The sequence below is a fragment of the Chroicocephalus ridibundus genome, chromosome 4, assembly GCF_963924245.1.
Source record: "Chroicocephalus ridibundus chromosome 4, bChrRid1.1, whole genome shotgun sequence".
NCBI classification, from domain to species: Eukaryota; Metazoa; Chordata; class Aves; order Charadriiformes; family Laridae; genus Chroicocephalus; species Chroicocephalus ridibundus.
In genome coordinates, this window is record NC_086287.1 from 13,304,229 (window position 1) to 13,321,015 (window position 16,787).

Below are 16,787 nucleotides of genomic sequence, written 5' to 3' on the forward strand. Positions count from 1 at the left end.
TCAAATGAGTATTATACGTGAAATAATAGCTAGGATCCTTTACAAGGCAATTTGAGATTTGCGTATAAGAAATGGTTTCATTAACTAAGATAAATTTAATATTGTTCCTGTTTGTTTTCCAGGCTGTGTTGAGATCTTTTGATCTAACTCAGGCATTAACAAATATTTATGTGTCACTTTATATTTTAGTTTATAGAAGTAAATTAGATGCTTTGCTTTTACTGTGTCTCAGAAAGCTTTGGTCGTTTGGGTATACGGCTCTTCTCTTCAGTGTCTCATACTGTTTTTTCTGATACACTCTTCACATATAGATTTTGTGTGTGTTGTCAAATCTTGTGATGAATTTTAAATTAACGTTGGTCAAGTTCATTGAGGAACCTTGACTGGAAAGTGCCTGAAATATGTAACAGCTTTTCTGTAAAGTCGCTTGTAGTCACGTGCATTTTGGAGAATTGTTTGTAGAGACACTTAACTGATATCTGCAGATGAGAGGTGTGTGGATGTGCGAATTCCCATCGTAAGTATGATTGTTTATTCATGACATCATGGAAACTGTCGAGAAAGTCTTCATTCATTTCTTACTTTCTGTTGGCAAGGGGAGGCTTGGGGTATGGTGTGGGGCTGGAGAATCCTTCGAGTGTTTAATGAGAAGCTTTATGCATTTATAGATGAGTTTGACTAAGACTGAAACCGTCCAGGAGAAACAATAGGTTGTTTCTCATTGGATTTTAAAAGAGAATAACTTTGATCATTTCAAAAGCAATGAAGCCTGATGCTCCAGTGAGACAGGGAAGTGGTAATTTATAGCTACCATTAGGGAAACAAAGACAAAGACTGAGGGAAAGCTTCGCTCTGAAGATTTACTAATGTGTATAAACCACCCTTACAACTAGAAATAGCTCGGTATTTCTCAAGGAACAAAACAAAAGAGAAAAGGCAGCGAAATAGGGATGGGAGGGAGGGAGGGCTGGAAAAGAATACTGCCTGCTTTCCCTTGCACCACGAAAGGTCAAACAACATTTAGGAAATTATAATTTCAGTGAATAAGGATAGGCCACTTTTAGCTGCCAAAGGAAGGACAGCTGTGAGAAATCCCTGGCTGGGAGAGGAGGTGTGATGGGGAGATGATGGGAGTGGTGGTGCGATGTTGTGGGTTCTGGTACAGCCTTCAGACGGGGACTTCATGCCCTGCAGTGGGGTGTAATTACTTGGTAAAAATTGTAATGGTGTATTTTTGAAGAACCGCAAGCCAGGCTGGAGTGAGTTGTGTTATGTATGGGCTGTGACAGGATGCAGGCACACGGGATCTTTGCATGGGCTTGTCTCTGCTGGAAGGAGACCGCTTTATGGGCCGCCCCAGCGTGGGGAGCACCGGTTCCAATACACTTACCTCACACGCAGAGGGTGGGTGCCAGCGGCATCTCAGGTACCTTCGGGAAGCACCGGCGCCCCGGCACATCTGTGTTTAGGGTGTCGTGCAGGTGTTCGAAGGCCGGTGCCGCGGGTGGGGGCACCGGTGCTGCCGATGGCGGGTTTTTCCCGTGGGGTGGGGGGTGGCGGTGCGCTCGTCGCCGCCGGCTGCCGCCGCGGGGCGGGCAGGGAGGCCTGGGCAGGGGAGGCCCGCCCAGCCCCCGCCACCCCGCAGACACCTCCCTCCTCCGCCGCCGCCGCCGCCTCCTCCCGCCCGGCGGCGGCAGCAGCAGCAGCAGCGCAGCCGCCGCCGCAGCGCCATCGATGGGGTCCGGCGGCCGCCCCGGCGCGGCGGGGGCGCGGGCGCTGCCGCTGCTGCTGCTGCTGCTGCCCGCGCCGGCCGCCCCCGCCGCCCTGCCGCTGCCCGGTGAGTGCCGCCCGCCCGCCCGCATTCAGCCCCGGACAGCGGCTGCCCCCGCCGGGCACCTGGCCGTGCCCGACCCCCGGGCGGCGGCGCTTCCCCGCGGGGCGCCCGGACGTGGCTGCCGGGGGGCAGCAGCCGGGGCGGGCGGTGGGGTAAGGGGCGCGGGGGGGTGGAGGGCGAAGGGAAGGGGAGCCGTGGGCGAGCGGCGGCCGTTCCCGAGGTGAGGTGGCGCGGGGGTGGTCGCTCCGGGCACCGGCGGTGGCTTTCACACGCCGGTGTCGCCCGGCAGCGGGGCTGGCCCCCGGGGGGTCCCGCACCTGGTCGGCGTCTCACCTTTGCCGAGGGAGCGGGGAAGCGAAGCCGGCGTTTGTGGCTGCTTCGGCTGCCCTCGGTCGCCGAGGAATAAACTCGGTAATTCTTCCTGCAGCCTCCTCCGCGCCCGCCTTACTGCCAACTTGAAGGCTGTGATGTTTGCTCAGTCTCCCTCCTCTAGGGTCTCTCTCCAGCTCAGGCTACTGTCACGTCATGAGGAAATCTTGCTCCCTGTGCCCAGTGATTTTTTTTTTTTTTTTTTTTATTTTCTAGCCCTCTTTTCCAGGCTTCTGTATGCATTAGTGCTGCGTTTTTTTACTGCCGTTCTTCCCTGTGCGCTGCAGACCGCAGAGGGTCAGTGTGAAAATAAAATAGCAGAACGGACGTTTTGCTGCTGGCATGGGGTCTGCTTGATGTCTCTGTGCCATAACTTTGAAAGAAGCCCCCTCTGTGGCGTGTGTTTTCTGAGACACCCCCCCACCCCAGCCTCCCTGGCCGGGGCTGGGAAGAGGGGAGCTTTCCGTGCAGGGGATACGCAGCCAGCACGTGTGGCTAACGCTTCTTTCTGCCTGCTGTCTTTCCTTCCTTACCCATCCTTTCCTCCTGCCCCATCTGCCTGAATCCCACTAGCTGGAGTCCCCTCAGCAATTCCCTGCGCCCCTCCTTGTGTGACTTGCTCCCTCAGTTCACTGCCTCCCCTATTTTTTAATGGCTTGACTTTTCCTCTTTGAGAGGAAGCCACTCTCTCTGGTTGTTTTCCACCTTCCCTTTGTTTTCTGGAGGTAGTATCTGAGGACTCCATCGCTGATACCGGTTCTGTGTGCACCTGAGAGCCAGGAGAGCGCTCCTGCTCTAGCAGTGGCTCTTTGCCTTGTCTCCTGCTGCCAAATGCATTAGGAGTTAAAACTACAGGAATACTTTCTGAGGTTGGCAACTACTGCAGTAGCTACAGGCATATTTTGTGATTGGGGGGAAAAAAAAAAAAGAAGAGATGAATGCTATAATTGTAAATGGGAGAGGTGCTCGTTGAAATTCCCCGTTAGAAAGTGATCCCCACTATAAAAAGTGGCTGACTGTTTGCCACCTTCTGCTGATATTCCTGCAATTCATCTTCTTGTTTTAGGAGTCATTTTTTATACCTATGTGGGGTGCTACTTTTGCAGTTCTTCTTTTTAACAGTTGCTGGAAACCTTCCTGTTTCTCTGTTTGAATTTTCCTCTGCTGTGTGAAAAACTTCTGCTGATGTCCGCTGCTGCCCGTAACTTTTCCTTCTCCTGTCTACATTTCTTCATCTCTAGGGCTTCCTCTTTCTCCTCATTTTTTCTGCTCTGAAGTTTCCACCTGGATATTTTGGTTCAGTATGCTGTGCTTTGTGATGGCTGGCCAGGTGATTTGGCAGTGTTGGTCAACAGATACCTGTCTTGTATTTTTAAAAAATGGCATTATTTATAAATTATGCATCCGTTTGATGGTAAGTCTGTCTTTTAATGTGTTCGTGGTGACTTTGAAAGTACATTTCTGTAAACGCCCCATCTTAGTTTAAAAATGACTGGGCTTCCTGAGGGTGATGTCAGGGATGTGATTGAGAACTCTTTCACTAACTGTTTATTGTTAGCCAGAAAGATTAACAGTCTCTAACGAGTCTCTGTAAAACTGTCAGCTAAATCTCATGGAGGACCTAGCCCATAATAGATTATTGTTGATGTATTTATAAGTGGGTAGAGAAGCTTAACACAAACTTATCTGAATTGCGTAGAAATAATCTATATGCAGGTAGAGCGTTATACAAATTTAAATTCCGATACGGCCTCTGCATATTTCTGTCCAGACTTACAAATACATATAATGTGCACGCACGTGCCCCAAACAGCTGCTCAACCTTACGTCATCTCGTCAGTGATGTGTACAGGAGACATGCTTTGGTCTCCAGCTTCTGACGTCCATTCTGAACCCTGTCTTTTCACAGATGTGGATGAGTGTGCCCTGGGGTTTGATGACTGCCACCCCGATGCTATTTGTCAAAACACCCCGAAGCTGTACAAGTGCACGTGCAAAGTGGGTTACACTGGCGAAGGGAAGAAATGTGAAGGTAAAGTGACCGAAGCATTTTGCTCTGCCTGTGTCAGCATGAGGTATTTCTAAGAAGGTGGAGCCGTTAAAAATAATGGCTTAGAGTATGGAGGATGATTTTAAATCAAAATAGTCATTGTTCCTGCACCTGATTTCCTTCTTGTTTACAAAATCAGAGGCAAACAGATTATATGGCTTTTCACCTAGTAATGCTACTTGGTCTAATAATTAGTTTGTTGTTTAACCAGCAGCCTTAAAAAATACAAGGTAAAGCTACATGGGAATCTCAGGGCATTTTGTCACTCTTCAGAAACATTCAGCAAGTAATACGTTAAGTATCGCCTATTTGCAAGACAATGATTATTTTGGACAGCAGTTGCTGCTCGCATCTATGCAGTCGCATCTCTGTCTGTAACACTCAGGGAAGCATCCGTCATATTGACTTTTGTTTTATTCCTTAGACATTGATGAATGTGATAATGACTTCAATGGAGGCTGTGTCCATGAGTGTTTCAACATTCCAGGAAATTACCGCTGTACTTGCTACGATGGCTTTATGTTGGCTCATGATGGCCACAACTGCCTAGGTAAGAAGCGCGTTCTGTGAGTGGTGATGCTAACGTAATCCTTTAATTGCATCCATGGGAAATGCATGGCGATCTGTTGGGCTGAATCAGCTCACCTGGAAAAGAGTATCACATATGGGACTAAGGAATTCCCAGTACTGATGCACCATCCCAGTGTGACTCTTTCCCGGCCTTTGTAGGAGAAAGGGAAATTGTGCTACGTTTCTGTTAAGTGCTTTGGGTTAAACTGTGCCATCACTTTTTTCTCGTACATCTGTCAGGTGTGGGCTTCTCACTCTTACTGTGTCTGAGTGCTTCCTGGCGTGCAAATTGTCAGGAAAGGACAATTAGGAGTGTGCAGTAGCTGTATATGATAGAGGCCATTGAAGTACAGAGGGACTAAGCCAAATGCTTGGAGTTTGCCTGGGTGGTTCGTGTGAAGCAGAATATGCAACTCTGGAAATACGTTCAGTCCTGACAACGCTCCCGTGACCCTGCATATGCACACACTCTCTCTCACCCTCCTTTTCTTTATTTAGCACCGAGATAGTTTCCTTGGCTTTTTTGTGTGCCAGCAGGTGGAAATCTTTAAAAATGGATAATGAGACCTTGTGGTTGTACTGTGGTGGTATTCTCCAGCACATGGTGCAGCAGTGTACAGAAATGCAGGAGTTCCCAGCCTGCTGGCAGTGTGGCATGGGGCTGGTGTTATTTCCCTGGGACAGAGCCTCATGTTGCTGAAGCTGTCCTGCTTCCAGCACCTACGCTGGGTACCCCGTGTGGCTCTGCCCGGCACTGTGGTACCTGTCCCATTTACTTTTTCAGAGATGGCTCAGTTTTTCCTCTTCTGCTGCACTGAGCATGGATGTGCCCAGGCAGGCTTCCGTGTCCATGTCTGTCAGAGGGAAACCTGCTCTCGCAGCATAATTCTAAGACTGTAGTTAGCTTGGCTGGGCTATTTCCCGCTAGTGTGTGGCATATCAGATCGGGGCTCGGACCATCCCTGGGCTGTATCTTCTGCTGGGACAAATCAGAAAAGATCTGGAGTCTTCAGTGGGATTGTGCTGGGTTTCACCTGCTGGGAACCTAGTGCATGTCCACATATTGATTTTATTACACTGTGAGTGGATGAGAGGATGAAGTCGCTAATTTCCAAGTATTTCACTAAAGAAAGTAGAGGGGGAAGCAAAATGTCAGCTGATCCTTTAAAATAACAGCAAGGCCATCTTATTTCTCTCTAGCGCGTTTGTGTAAGCACACAGTGGAGTTCAGCTGAGGTTACCATGAAGGGCTGAATGTGAAGGAACATGTTGCCTCCTAGAATGCCACCAAAGGGTGTATTCTCTTTGTATCCAGTAGCCCCTCTAAAGCATACTTCAGCTGGCTTGTTTGTGATCAGTAAGACCTAGACATAACTCTGACCAAAATCTACCACCTGCTATGTTACTGGGAAGATGGTCAGTATTGCGTGGCAGACTTTTTAAAGTAAAATAAAATGTCACTGATACACAATGAAGTTTTTACCACTGACCTGCCAATTTTGAGATGTGATGTAAATGTTAAATAAATATTTTGGCATGCAGCAAATTGGATCACATCTTCTCTTAATCTGTTTATTTACTTTGTTCACGCCAGGGTTGCCCTCCTCTCACCCTTATTTTTGAAGATCTCGTCTGTATGCCTGGGTTTAAGCCAAATAGACAATTACTTGTTGGAAAGAGATGATTTTTTGAAAGCTTTCCAAAGCCTGTGAGACAGAAACATCTGCTGGAGTTCAAATCTGTAGTACTAAAGACTCATGGTGGCTGTTTATTCATGATTGTTTGCATATTCACATCACTGCAGAACTCTAAAATACTCAGCTTCTCTGTGATGGAGATATGTCAGCCGCTGTCTTTGCTACAGCAGGTCACATTCTTTTGCATCCAATTGGCTTATTCATTGCCTTCAGCAGAAATTAAGTCTGTTGTAATACTATGTTATGCTTCTTACTAAAAGCCTTTCTCTCTCTCCTTTTTTAGAAGACAGATGGTTTATGCCAGAAATACTACAATGTTAAATTAAAAACATTGTACTGTTAGCTCAGGAACAATGAACAGAGCAGGGAGCAAACATGATGTTCCATCTAAATTTGCGCATGAGACCAGAGCTTTGCCTCAGCAACGTTTTGTCCTGTTTTTTTTTAAGGGACTGAGCATTTTTACTTCCTGTTCAAATTGGCATTTTGAAGATTAGGATAGGAAAATTCTTTGCTGGTAGTGGTTACAAGAACCTGCACTTACTAAGGGGTAAAATTCCAAAGAATCGGAGGTTGGGATGAGCATCCTGTTGTTTAGGAAGCTTAGCTGAAGTTTTTCTACTCTTTGTTTCTCTTGGTTATCTTGCAAGCAGAGCTTTTCTATATTCTCTGGTATTGTTGAAGTTCTGAATATTGCAAAATCAACATTAAAAGTATTTCCAGAACTTCTGCTGTGGTCCTTGACAGCAGTCAGTAAACACAGCAGCAGCCGTGATGGTAAGTGGTGGTGACTTAGAGTTGAGGGAGGAGGTTCATAAATCAAACTGAGTGTCAGAACAGATGTGGTGTGTGAGTTCTAGCTAGACTGAAAGTAAGGAGCAGGGGATAGGTTTTAAGCTTCAGTTTATTTTGAGGTTTGTATTTTTCTTGTTCCACCTTTGCTTCAGAGTGGGGAGCTTTCTGGAAAAACACCTTTTGTAGCATGCATGGGTTTGGAGCCAAAGATATGTCCTCCTGAGCAAGATAGAACCATGTACGGATGCTCAGCCTAGATGTAAATGTGCTGGGCTGCTGGGCGGCAGTGCTGTCCTGCTGCACCAAGAGGCAGGGTACCTGCGGGTAGGTGGAGTGTGGAGCCCTGCTTCTGGCTCCACCGAGGCGACTCTGCCTCAGTTATAACCAGCAATTCGGATTAGTTGGCCAGTGTTTCTTGGGGGCCCTGTGACTGATGGGGCAAACTGCAAACAGGGGAAGAGCAGCAGCAAAAATATACTTTCCCAAGGGTGACAGCACAACACCAACAACAAACAGGCTAGCCTGGGGTGTCAAACTGCCTGGGTGGTTACATGCCAAGCAGATGTCTGTACTGCGTATTGAGCGGCTGCTGCCAATATGAGTGCATTGGTCTTACTACAAAGCCGATCTCTCTCTTCTCTGTCTTTCAGATACGGATGAATGCATGTTCAACAACGGTGGTTGCCAGCATGTTTGTGTCAACACTGTGGGGAGCTATGAATGTCGCTGTAAGGAAGGGTTCTTTCTAAGTGATAACCAGCATACGTGCATCCACCGCTCAGAAGGTACTGTCTGCTTCCCTCCGGGCACCAAGCAGGAGTTTCTGACAGAAACTAACTGCAAAATCTCTAAAGCTGTTTCAAAAGTATTTTTAAGTTGAGTTTTTCAAAGCTGTGAAGGGTCTTGAAGTCCTCGCTCTTTTTAAAAGGAACAGTGTGCAAGAATCTTCTAAGTGACTTTGAAGACTCTTTACATCCCTTCTGCCCCTTTGATCCCACCTGTATGTCTGCAGCGTTGTGCTTGTTAAAGGCTGTGCTGCTGTACTCTTGCTGTACTTTATGCTCTCTTGTGCCACTAAGCTGTGTCCTGGTCCAGGGAACGGCAACAAATTGAAGGACAGTGAGTTCTGACCGTTTCCGTTGGCTTTAGTTACAGGGCAATACCTTTTAGTTATCTTCAGGTACCTTTTAGATTCCCCGTACAGTGTTTAGGTTTCAGTTTAAGAGATTTATTGTTTGTCAGCCCCAAAGGCATTTAAATCACGTTCTTTGTTTTGAGTGAAACCTTTATGAAGCAACCTTTGAGAGATCAGAGAGCCTTGGATATCTAATCAGACATCAGATTGAACAAAATTATTTTGGATGCCTTTAGGGAATGCTTTAAAGTGGTTGCTCAGATCAGGGAGTTGTCCATTGAACTGTACAGTGAATATCTTACGAAGAAGTATTTAAAGCTGCGAAGCTTTCTTTAATCTAAGGCTTATCGTTGGCATAAGTATAAGAGGAATCTGAGCATGAATAAACAAATCTCACTTTAAAAATCCCCATAGTGAAGAGATCAACATTTATAGACATATATGGCCATCCACAGATGAGTGTGCTGAGGTGGCTGTCATCTGACGTAGCTGAATTGATCTTTTGTTTGAATTAAGAATTTGTATTCTTAGCTTGGTGCTGGGCTTGGTCTCACGGGGTTCTGCTGGTGCATTGTGATCTCTCGGGCCGTTGCTCAGCTTGCCACCGGAGGAGCTGAGCCAGCGGTGGGGACAAGCAGGAAGGCTGCAGTGATGGGGCAGGGTGCTTTCCTTCATGTTGCCTTGATAGCACTGATGTGTCTCTGTGTGTGTGCATGGATGATGAATTTAAGGATAAAAATCCGTTGCCTGAACTCCTTGTCTCATCCGATGCCAAGGGAGGAAAAACTTCCACCTCTTTCTGTTGTTATTTACTGCTACTTGAGTACATTCTACTCTCCTGAACTAACAGCAGCAGCATTTCCTGTCATTCATATTTGCTCCCTAAATTGTACCTTTGGAATACTACCTTTGTTCTGTTCTTTTTAAAGATGCAATTAATTTCTTTCAATGTTTTCTGTAATACCAAATTTCCACTTAACTTAGTCTTTTTTTTTCTTTGAAAAAAGAAAAGCCGGAGGGGGGGGGAAAGTGTATTTTTCTCCTAAAAATCACTAAATTAAATATATTTTTATGTATACCAGTCTTAAGAAAAAAGCCCTTACTGTTTTTGCCTGAAATGCCTTTTTTTTTTTTTTTCTTCATACCAAAATACAGAATTGTTTGTTTTGGTTTTTTGAAAAGCCATTTTTTTTCAGGTTATCATGCTGTGACTGTTTCCCTTCCGCCTCCCCCTCATTACTGTGAAGATGTGCTCCACGGGATTCCCCACATTTTATTAATTATTTTTTTTCTTGGGTGGGCAGGTCTGTTGTAAGCCAAATCTCATTACGTTATCTTTCCCCTCACTTTGTTCTTCGCTTTTGTGCTCATTCCTAGGTCTTCGATCCATCCTCTGCCTTGTGTTTGCATCTCTCAGCATATACACTGTATTAGTTTTCTGTTGAGACCTCATAGGATTGATCTGAACAGCATTTGGTACCTACCACCTAGACCATCTGTTCAGTTTTGCTTCTTGTCTGCAGTATAAGGGAGTATTTCCTTCCCTGTCTCCCAGCTCAGACGGTACACACATTAATGCTTGAGAGACCTTCCTAGGTCTGGCCTTTCTGGCCTTTACATACACAGAAAAGAGTGACCTGGAGTTCAGGTAGGAGAGAGAGAGGCTTGGGGCTGTGGTAGTCCTCCTGACGACCAGTGTAACAGGGGAGCCCAAGAGTCATCTGCTCTTCCAAGCCTATCTGCAATTAATTTCTGTGTTCCCTGACACCTGCTGTGACACGGGACTTGAGATCTGGTAGCTTTGAGAGGGGTTTGACAATTAAAGTTGATTTTTTCATCTGATATGATTGTATTGGTTCGAAGCACAGGGGTGCTCTGAGGCGCTTGGTGGTTCTGCCTAGCCCCTGCTTAAACCACAGGAGCTCAGAGTGCGTCTTGGGAAGTTGTGCACAATCCTATTTTTTTTTTTTTTCTTGGCTGTCTTTATCTATATGTGGGAGAATGGATTTACTTTGGGAGGCTGTTACAGTGGCTGGCAGGACAGCTATGCACGTGTAGCTTGTTTCTGTGTTTAACTTGCTCCATATTACAGAATACAAAATTTTGAAGGAAAACAGAGTTTTTCATGAGTAAATATGTATTAAATCTTGTGGTTGCTCTTGCTATGGATGACAGATCTTGGTACTCTCCCTTGTGGTATTGCACAGCTGTAGCTATCTACTTGTTGGGTTGAATCAGTGGGAGTGAATTGGACCTGCAAGATGAAAGCCACATTTGAAATCACTGTGTGGACTGAAAACTCGTACGTAGGGCACCATCTCCGTTGTTGCTATTAAAGTCCTTCTGACTGTGGAGAACAGTGATAACTAGAAAAATTTTTGGCAAAAGTTGCCGTAACACAAGGGTGTAGAAAGCATGAAAAAAGCCTGACTTGTTCCTGTTCTGCTGGCTGTGCTGATGCTTCCCGCCATTTGGTTATTAGAGGGTGCTTCTGACAAGCTCTGGTAGTTCTTTGTACAATTACATCCTCTCCCTCTGTCCTATTGAGCGCTTGTTTGAATGTGCCCTAAATGGAGCCTTAATATTCTTAGCAGATTGGTGGTGACGTCTCTACATCTTCTGTGTAAAAGACAAAGATTTAAACACAACACGGAGGAGATTACTTCAACGTGACCTGCTAAAGAAATACCGTGCCAGGTTTTTGCCTGTCTTGCCAGTGATAGGAGTGCTCAGATCTCACTGAGGTTTCCTGGATAACTTCGTGAAGGTCCGGTCTTCAGAAGTGACTGATCTGGCTTGGGGGCAGGCACTGGATTCAGCTCTCTTGGCTGTGGTTGTGGCAATGAAGAGATGGATTCCATCCCCAGAAACTTGCATGTCAGTAGGGCAGGGTCTCCTGCAAGAGAAGTTGTGCGTCTGGGGAGCATGTGGTGGGATTTGACCAAAATTTGTTTGGTGTTTGGTTCTGGACCACAATCTGCCATTGCAACAGCTCTGGAACAATGTAACCTGGGAGACTTTGTGTCCATGAAGGTGTTTGCAGTCACACAGCGTTTATGGTTTTACAGACATTTCTTTAATACAACCTTATACAATGGAGCTGAGTAGAAATCTACTGCCTTTGGAAACAAGCAGCAGCTTCATAGTAATTGCTAGAATGTGTGGATGCACGTATCTTCTATGAAATGCTGCCTTCTGGGTCAGCTAGATTTTGGTGGATTTTGTCATGTACCTTGTTACACAATGGGTACTCTGTTATTAAAATATGCCCTGGTTTGGGAAGCGCAGTTTTACCCTTCTGTGGAGATCTGATTGAATTCTACTGACTTGGAACGGAGCAATCCCAAATTGGGCATTTAAACCAATTGTCTGATGTCAGTGAACTTTACCAAAGTACCTGCTTGAACAGTTTCCCCTTTGGTAGCTCAATAGAGACAAAAAACCCCAAACTTTGTTAACAGAAACTAAGCTGCTAATTCTCTTAATGCTTTCTAACGCCTCTGAGCTAACAGACCAAACCCTATTGCATGCTTAAGAACAGAAATGTCACAAAAACACAAGAGTTAATGAGGCTAATTTGTGGCCTCATAGGTTGTCCCCTTCCTTGGCTGACAGCACAATAATAGATGACAGCTTTCATGTGGGCTCCTTGGGCTGTGTCTGTGTGCCGCAGGATTTGAAGCGTCATTGTCTCGTTAGGCTTCTACGGACTTCTCACTGTGGGAAAGGAATCAAAAAGCCAGTAGAGCAGAATAATCTAGGCTCTGCGATATCCACTCTTTTGTTGCTTAAAGCTGCCTTAATAGAGAAAGGGTACGTAGCTTGTGCTTCAGATGGCGAGAACAGTCGTGTGCAGAGCAAGGACCTAATTGAAGTGTAATGGGATAATGGTGACAAAGCTGACCTCTGCTTGCGGATACAGTGTTTTTCTTTCGTTTAGTAATAAAGCTGCAAAAAGGGCTTTGTGAGTTTAAAAAATATATAGGGTGTGGAATTGTTCACGCAATCCCTTTTTAGCAGCACAGTCACCCTTTCGATTCTCTCTCTGACTGCACATCTGCTCAACTCAGTAAAAGTTCACTGAGGCAATGTGGGATAAGCCCTTGCAGCCAAAGTATGCTGCTCTTAGTCTTCTCAAATGAAGTGTTCTCACGAAGAAGAGCGAGCATTCTGGTGTAACATGTCTTTAAAAAGCTAAATGCACCAAGCCAGAGAATTTGATGGCGAAGGTGTGCTCTCTGTATACCTGAGGAGAGCATCGGGTCGTCTTCTCTCCCAATTTTGTAGCACTATAGAAGACTTCAGGAAAAAAATCTGTGGTGTACTGTTAGAAGAAAAACTATTCTTTTAATTTGGTTTAATGATCCCATTTGATAGCCAGCTGCTGTGTAGTTTTAAGTTGTGTGCGTACAAATTGTGTCACTGTCTTGCCAACAGCAAAGGCATTGATTTAGCTGAACCATGGGGCAAGGTGAAAGAAGTTTTTATGATAATTCTAGGAACAATTCCTCCCTGTTCAATCAACTTTTAACTTTTTGCAAAGGCCAGACAGACTGCCAGACTGGCAGTCATTGAGTGCTGGTGCATGAACAGCTTGTAACTGTCAGAGGCAAAAGTGACAGGATGTATTTAGGAGGTGCACTAAAAGGAAGAAAGTCACTAGTGTCACATTGCTTTTTCATTTGGCTAAAGCAGGCACTGGCACTAAATTCTGTCCAGCCATAAAGGTGTGTAGAAATATAGAACCCAGTGGGGCTATTTTGGGAGGTATTTATTGAAATCGGGGAAAAAAAACCCCAAAACCAGATCGGTTAACAAAAAAGAGAATTGACATACAGCGTATGTACAATATACATGACTGCCTGATCACTACTTGGTCACAGCTGAGGTGGGTTATGATGTTGGGAATCTGCCTTGTAGGCCAGTAATTGAAACAGGGATGACTTCTGTGACTGTCGGCCTAGGCATTCCTGTGTCTGGTGGCTGCTCTTCTAAGCAGAGAAATAAGAACTTTACTTTAGGCTTTGATCTTGCCAGGTATCAGCCACCTTGCAATTTTTATAAAAGAAATGAGGAGGTTTTATAAACACTGGTATAAAGTGAGAGCATTGGATGAGAATGCAGGTGCTGTACGAATTTAGAAATGTTGCTTTTTGACCTTGCAGTCAAAGAACATGAGCACAGAAAAGATCACAGGTGAAGAAACCTTGGGGCCATTGACTTTGCAGGATTGGACTTTCTGCCTTGCCTGTCTGTAAGCTTGTACTTCTTGTCCTAACACTGTGGAGTCTTCCCAGTAGTAGCAGGCTGTTGTCTCTGTGTGTATTGAACTGACTTTATCTGACTGTTGCCCTCACACAGAGGTGCTGAGGGTGCTGATGCTCTTGCACTTGTCCTGTTTTGCAGAAGGCATGAGCTGCATGAATAAAGATCATGGCTGTGCCCACATCTGTAGAGAAACGCCCAAAGGAGGAGTTGCCTGTGAATGCCGACCAGGATTTGAACTGTCCAAGAACCAGAGGAGCTGCATTTGTATGCAACATTCTGCATATGCTTATGGTTTCCCAAAGTGAACAAGTAGTGTTCTGTTTGCAGTGATGTGGGATTTGGTATGTTATAGCTAAACTGGGATGACACGCCTAAATTGTGTGCACTTGAATTAGACTAGATCAATGGCTTTGCTGGACACTGTCACACCAGTCTATTGGTTGCTACAGTATCTGTAGTTTGGGAGTTGTGCCGTCATTCATAATGACGGGAAGTTCAGCTGCACAAGAGAGCTCTGCAGTGTTTCGGTCTCACACAGTTCTTCAGGAAAGGGACACGTTAGGAAGGTGTATCGGATGGTCAAATGGAGACATCATTGCACACTGTCTTTCAAAGATGCTGGAAGTAATTGTGAGATGTAACATATACTTTCTTCCCAGTGACATGTAATCATGGAAATGGTGGCTGTCAACATACATGTGACGATGCTGATAATGGGCCTATTTGTGGATGTCACCCCAAGTACATCATGCATGTGGATGGGAAAACATGCCTGGGTCAGTATACAGGAGAGGGAAGTAGTTTCCTGTTGATGACTAACTCCAGAGTGGAGTGGCATTGCTGTTTGTGCATGATTATTGCTCCTCGTAATAGTATGGTTCGAATATGTCAAGGAATCCAAACCTAAGAAACCTGCTAGTGCCCGAATGAGGCAGTTGTGCCCAGGCAACCTGTGCTTCCCTATATGATTCCCTGCCTAATGCTACTGCAGTCTGTAATTATCACTGGTCCCTCTGAAGCATGAGGCCTGTCACTAACCGAAGAAGATTCCCTTCCCACTAGGATATTTTAGGTTCAGTTTCTCGTATAGCATGAGCCACAGAGTGTAACCAAGCAGTATGTGTGTTAAAACCAGAACTCTGAATTCAATTAAAGAACAATTTTTGCGAGGCTCTTATCCAGTAAAGAGAGCACTTAAGATTTATAAACTCCTCCAGTCTCTGGAAGAGTTTGTTGTCTGTTGATTGAAATCAAATGCTGAGGCTTAACTGGCTGGCCCTTGTATTAGTCCATGATAGATGATGGTAGTGTGCTCTTAACAGAGCGGTTCGTGACAGTTCAATTAGTTCTTTCATCTTCTTGCTGTTCGCCACATCTGTAGCACGCTTTCTGTTTTGTTAAGAATACTGAAGCAAACTTGAGTTGTAAGGAAGCAACAAAAGCAAAGTATTCTCATGGTTTTGACTAAAGGGTCTTTGTGGTTTTGTTTTTTTTTTTTACTACTTTCTTTTAAAAAAAAATTATATTTCTGCCTAGTCAGTTCAAACTGTCTCTGACAATTCAGCGCACAATGCAGCTGTTTGCATGTGTGTACGTACTGGATAGCAGATGAGGCTTCTGGTCAGGGCACCTTTACTTACTTGCTTTTTTCATGTTCCTGACAGAGAGGGAAGAGGCTGCTGTTGAAATATCTGAGGGAAACACTACAGCAGGAGCTGATGTGGACAAGAGGGTGAAGCGACGGTTGCTCATGGGTAAAAGTGCTTATCCAAAATAAATTTGCTGTTTGATGAAACCTCTTAGATTGAAGAATTGGGGTTTTTTTATGTAACCATCATAGCTCTGGGCTGAATTCTGCCTGAGATTCTCCACTCCCTTTTATGGAAATAATGTTGTTCCATAATGTATAAGAAACTATATACATTGTTTGTGATGATGGTCAGGAACTTGCCCTTGAAGCACTGTATGTTTCCATGGTTCTAATTCATCATGGGAATGTAGTACAGTCCCTTTTGTGCTGCAGCTTTAGCCAAGTGATTGTGGAGGAAGCAGTGTTTTACCTGCTTCTCTTCAGTGGGAGGTGTACTTCTGCATGGAGAAGAATTGGGCCCAGTGGTGGATTGCATCTAGAAGGGCTTGTTAGGGTACAAGGCCATCTTATTCTTCCTAGAGGTGTTCGCATCTGGCACAGAATGCCGGCCTGTGAGGGTCTGCCACTGCTGGGAAGGCACTGGCATGAGAAACAATCGCTGTGGTCTCAGGGCAGCTGGGTCTGTGAATGTCCGCCTCTCAAAAGCCTGGACTGCAGGCAGTCAGGATGACTTACTGTGTTTATTGGCATTTGCCACAGCAGTGGCATGGAGCATGGAGGCTGAGGAAGGAAACTACCAAAAGTATAGGGCTGAGCTCCTGAATCCATATTTAGACTAATAAGTGAATAGCCTCATTTAAAAAAAAAAAAAACAAAACCCAAACAAAACTCAAAAAAAACCCCCAACCAAACAAAACAAAAACAAAAAACAAAACAAAAAAACCCCAAACATTTCTTTGGAAAGAGGAAGAAAGAAGAGGCATTTTGTCTTTGCGTGGAAGTTGGACACAGCCACTCAATATTGAATGTGAGACAAGAGACTGGGAGGGAATGAACTGGTAAAGGTCTCAAAACTCGAGAATAAGTAGCGTATACTCAGTGCTGCAGCAAACTAGGAGACAGAACTAGGAAGAGGAGTTCAAAAAGCAGACAGAGAAAATGATTTTTGCAGCTCTCTGAATCAATATGTGCTGGATAAAATTGCATTTGTCCAGCCAGAGAAAAGGTTGTGAGCCTGACTGAGGCGGTTAGACCGACTACAAGAGGATGAGTGCCAGAGAGTGAGTTGTTTCTGTTTAGTTCGATGTGAAGAACTGTATTCTAGGGTTGTTCGCTAGAAAGTTTTGGTGAGATTTAGACGTCGTTTGCATAGGAGGAAGTTAGAGGAAATTAGGTTGAGATGGCAGCTGGGTCACGAGCCTGAAGGAACGCTTAGTGTGGGTGTAATCCACTGTGACTGGGAGCACAGGTAGCATGTG

At 45.1% G+C, this 16,787-nt stretch overlaps 1 protein-coding gene across 3 annotated transcripts in view; it reads left to right on the forward strand.

The window, feature by feature from the left end:
• The first annotated feature begins 1,719 nt into the window (after nucleotides 1–1,719).
• Nucleotides 1,720–16,787, forward strand: part of SCUBE2 (signal peptide, CUB domain and EGF like domain containing 2) — a 43,307-nt gene continuing 28,239 nt past the window's right edge. Inside the window, exons 1-7 of one of the 3 annotated variants that reach the window (XM_063332412.1) lie at nucleotides 1,720–1,837; nucleotides 4,113–4,235; nucleotides 4,678–4,803; nucleotides 7,966–8,100; nucleotides 13,857–13,982; nucleotides 14,378–14,494; nucleotides 15,383–15,472. In XM_063332412.1, the coding sequence (XP_063188482.1) occupies nucleotides 1,735–1,837; nucleotides 4,113–4,235; nucleotides 4,678–4,803; nucleotides 7,966–8,100; nucleotides 13,857–13,982; nucleotides 14,378–14,494; nucleotides 15,383–15,472 (820 nt within the window). In that variant the 5' untranslated portion in view covers nucleotides 1,720–1,734. Of the gene's footprint in view, nucleotides 1,838–3,303; nucleotides 3,618–3,913; nucleotides 4,236–4,677; nucleotides 4,804–7,965; nucleotides 8,101–13,856; nucleotides 13,983–14,377; nucleotides 14,495–15,382; nucleotides 15,473–16,787 lie in introns of those variants that run through there. The other 2 variants (XM_063332411.1, XM_063332410.1) reach the window with 2 other exon arrangements.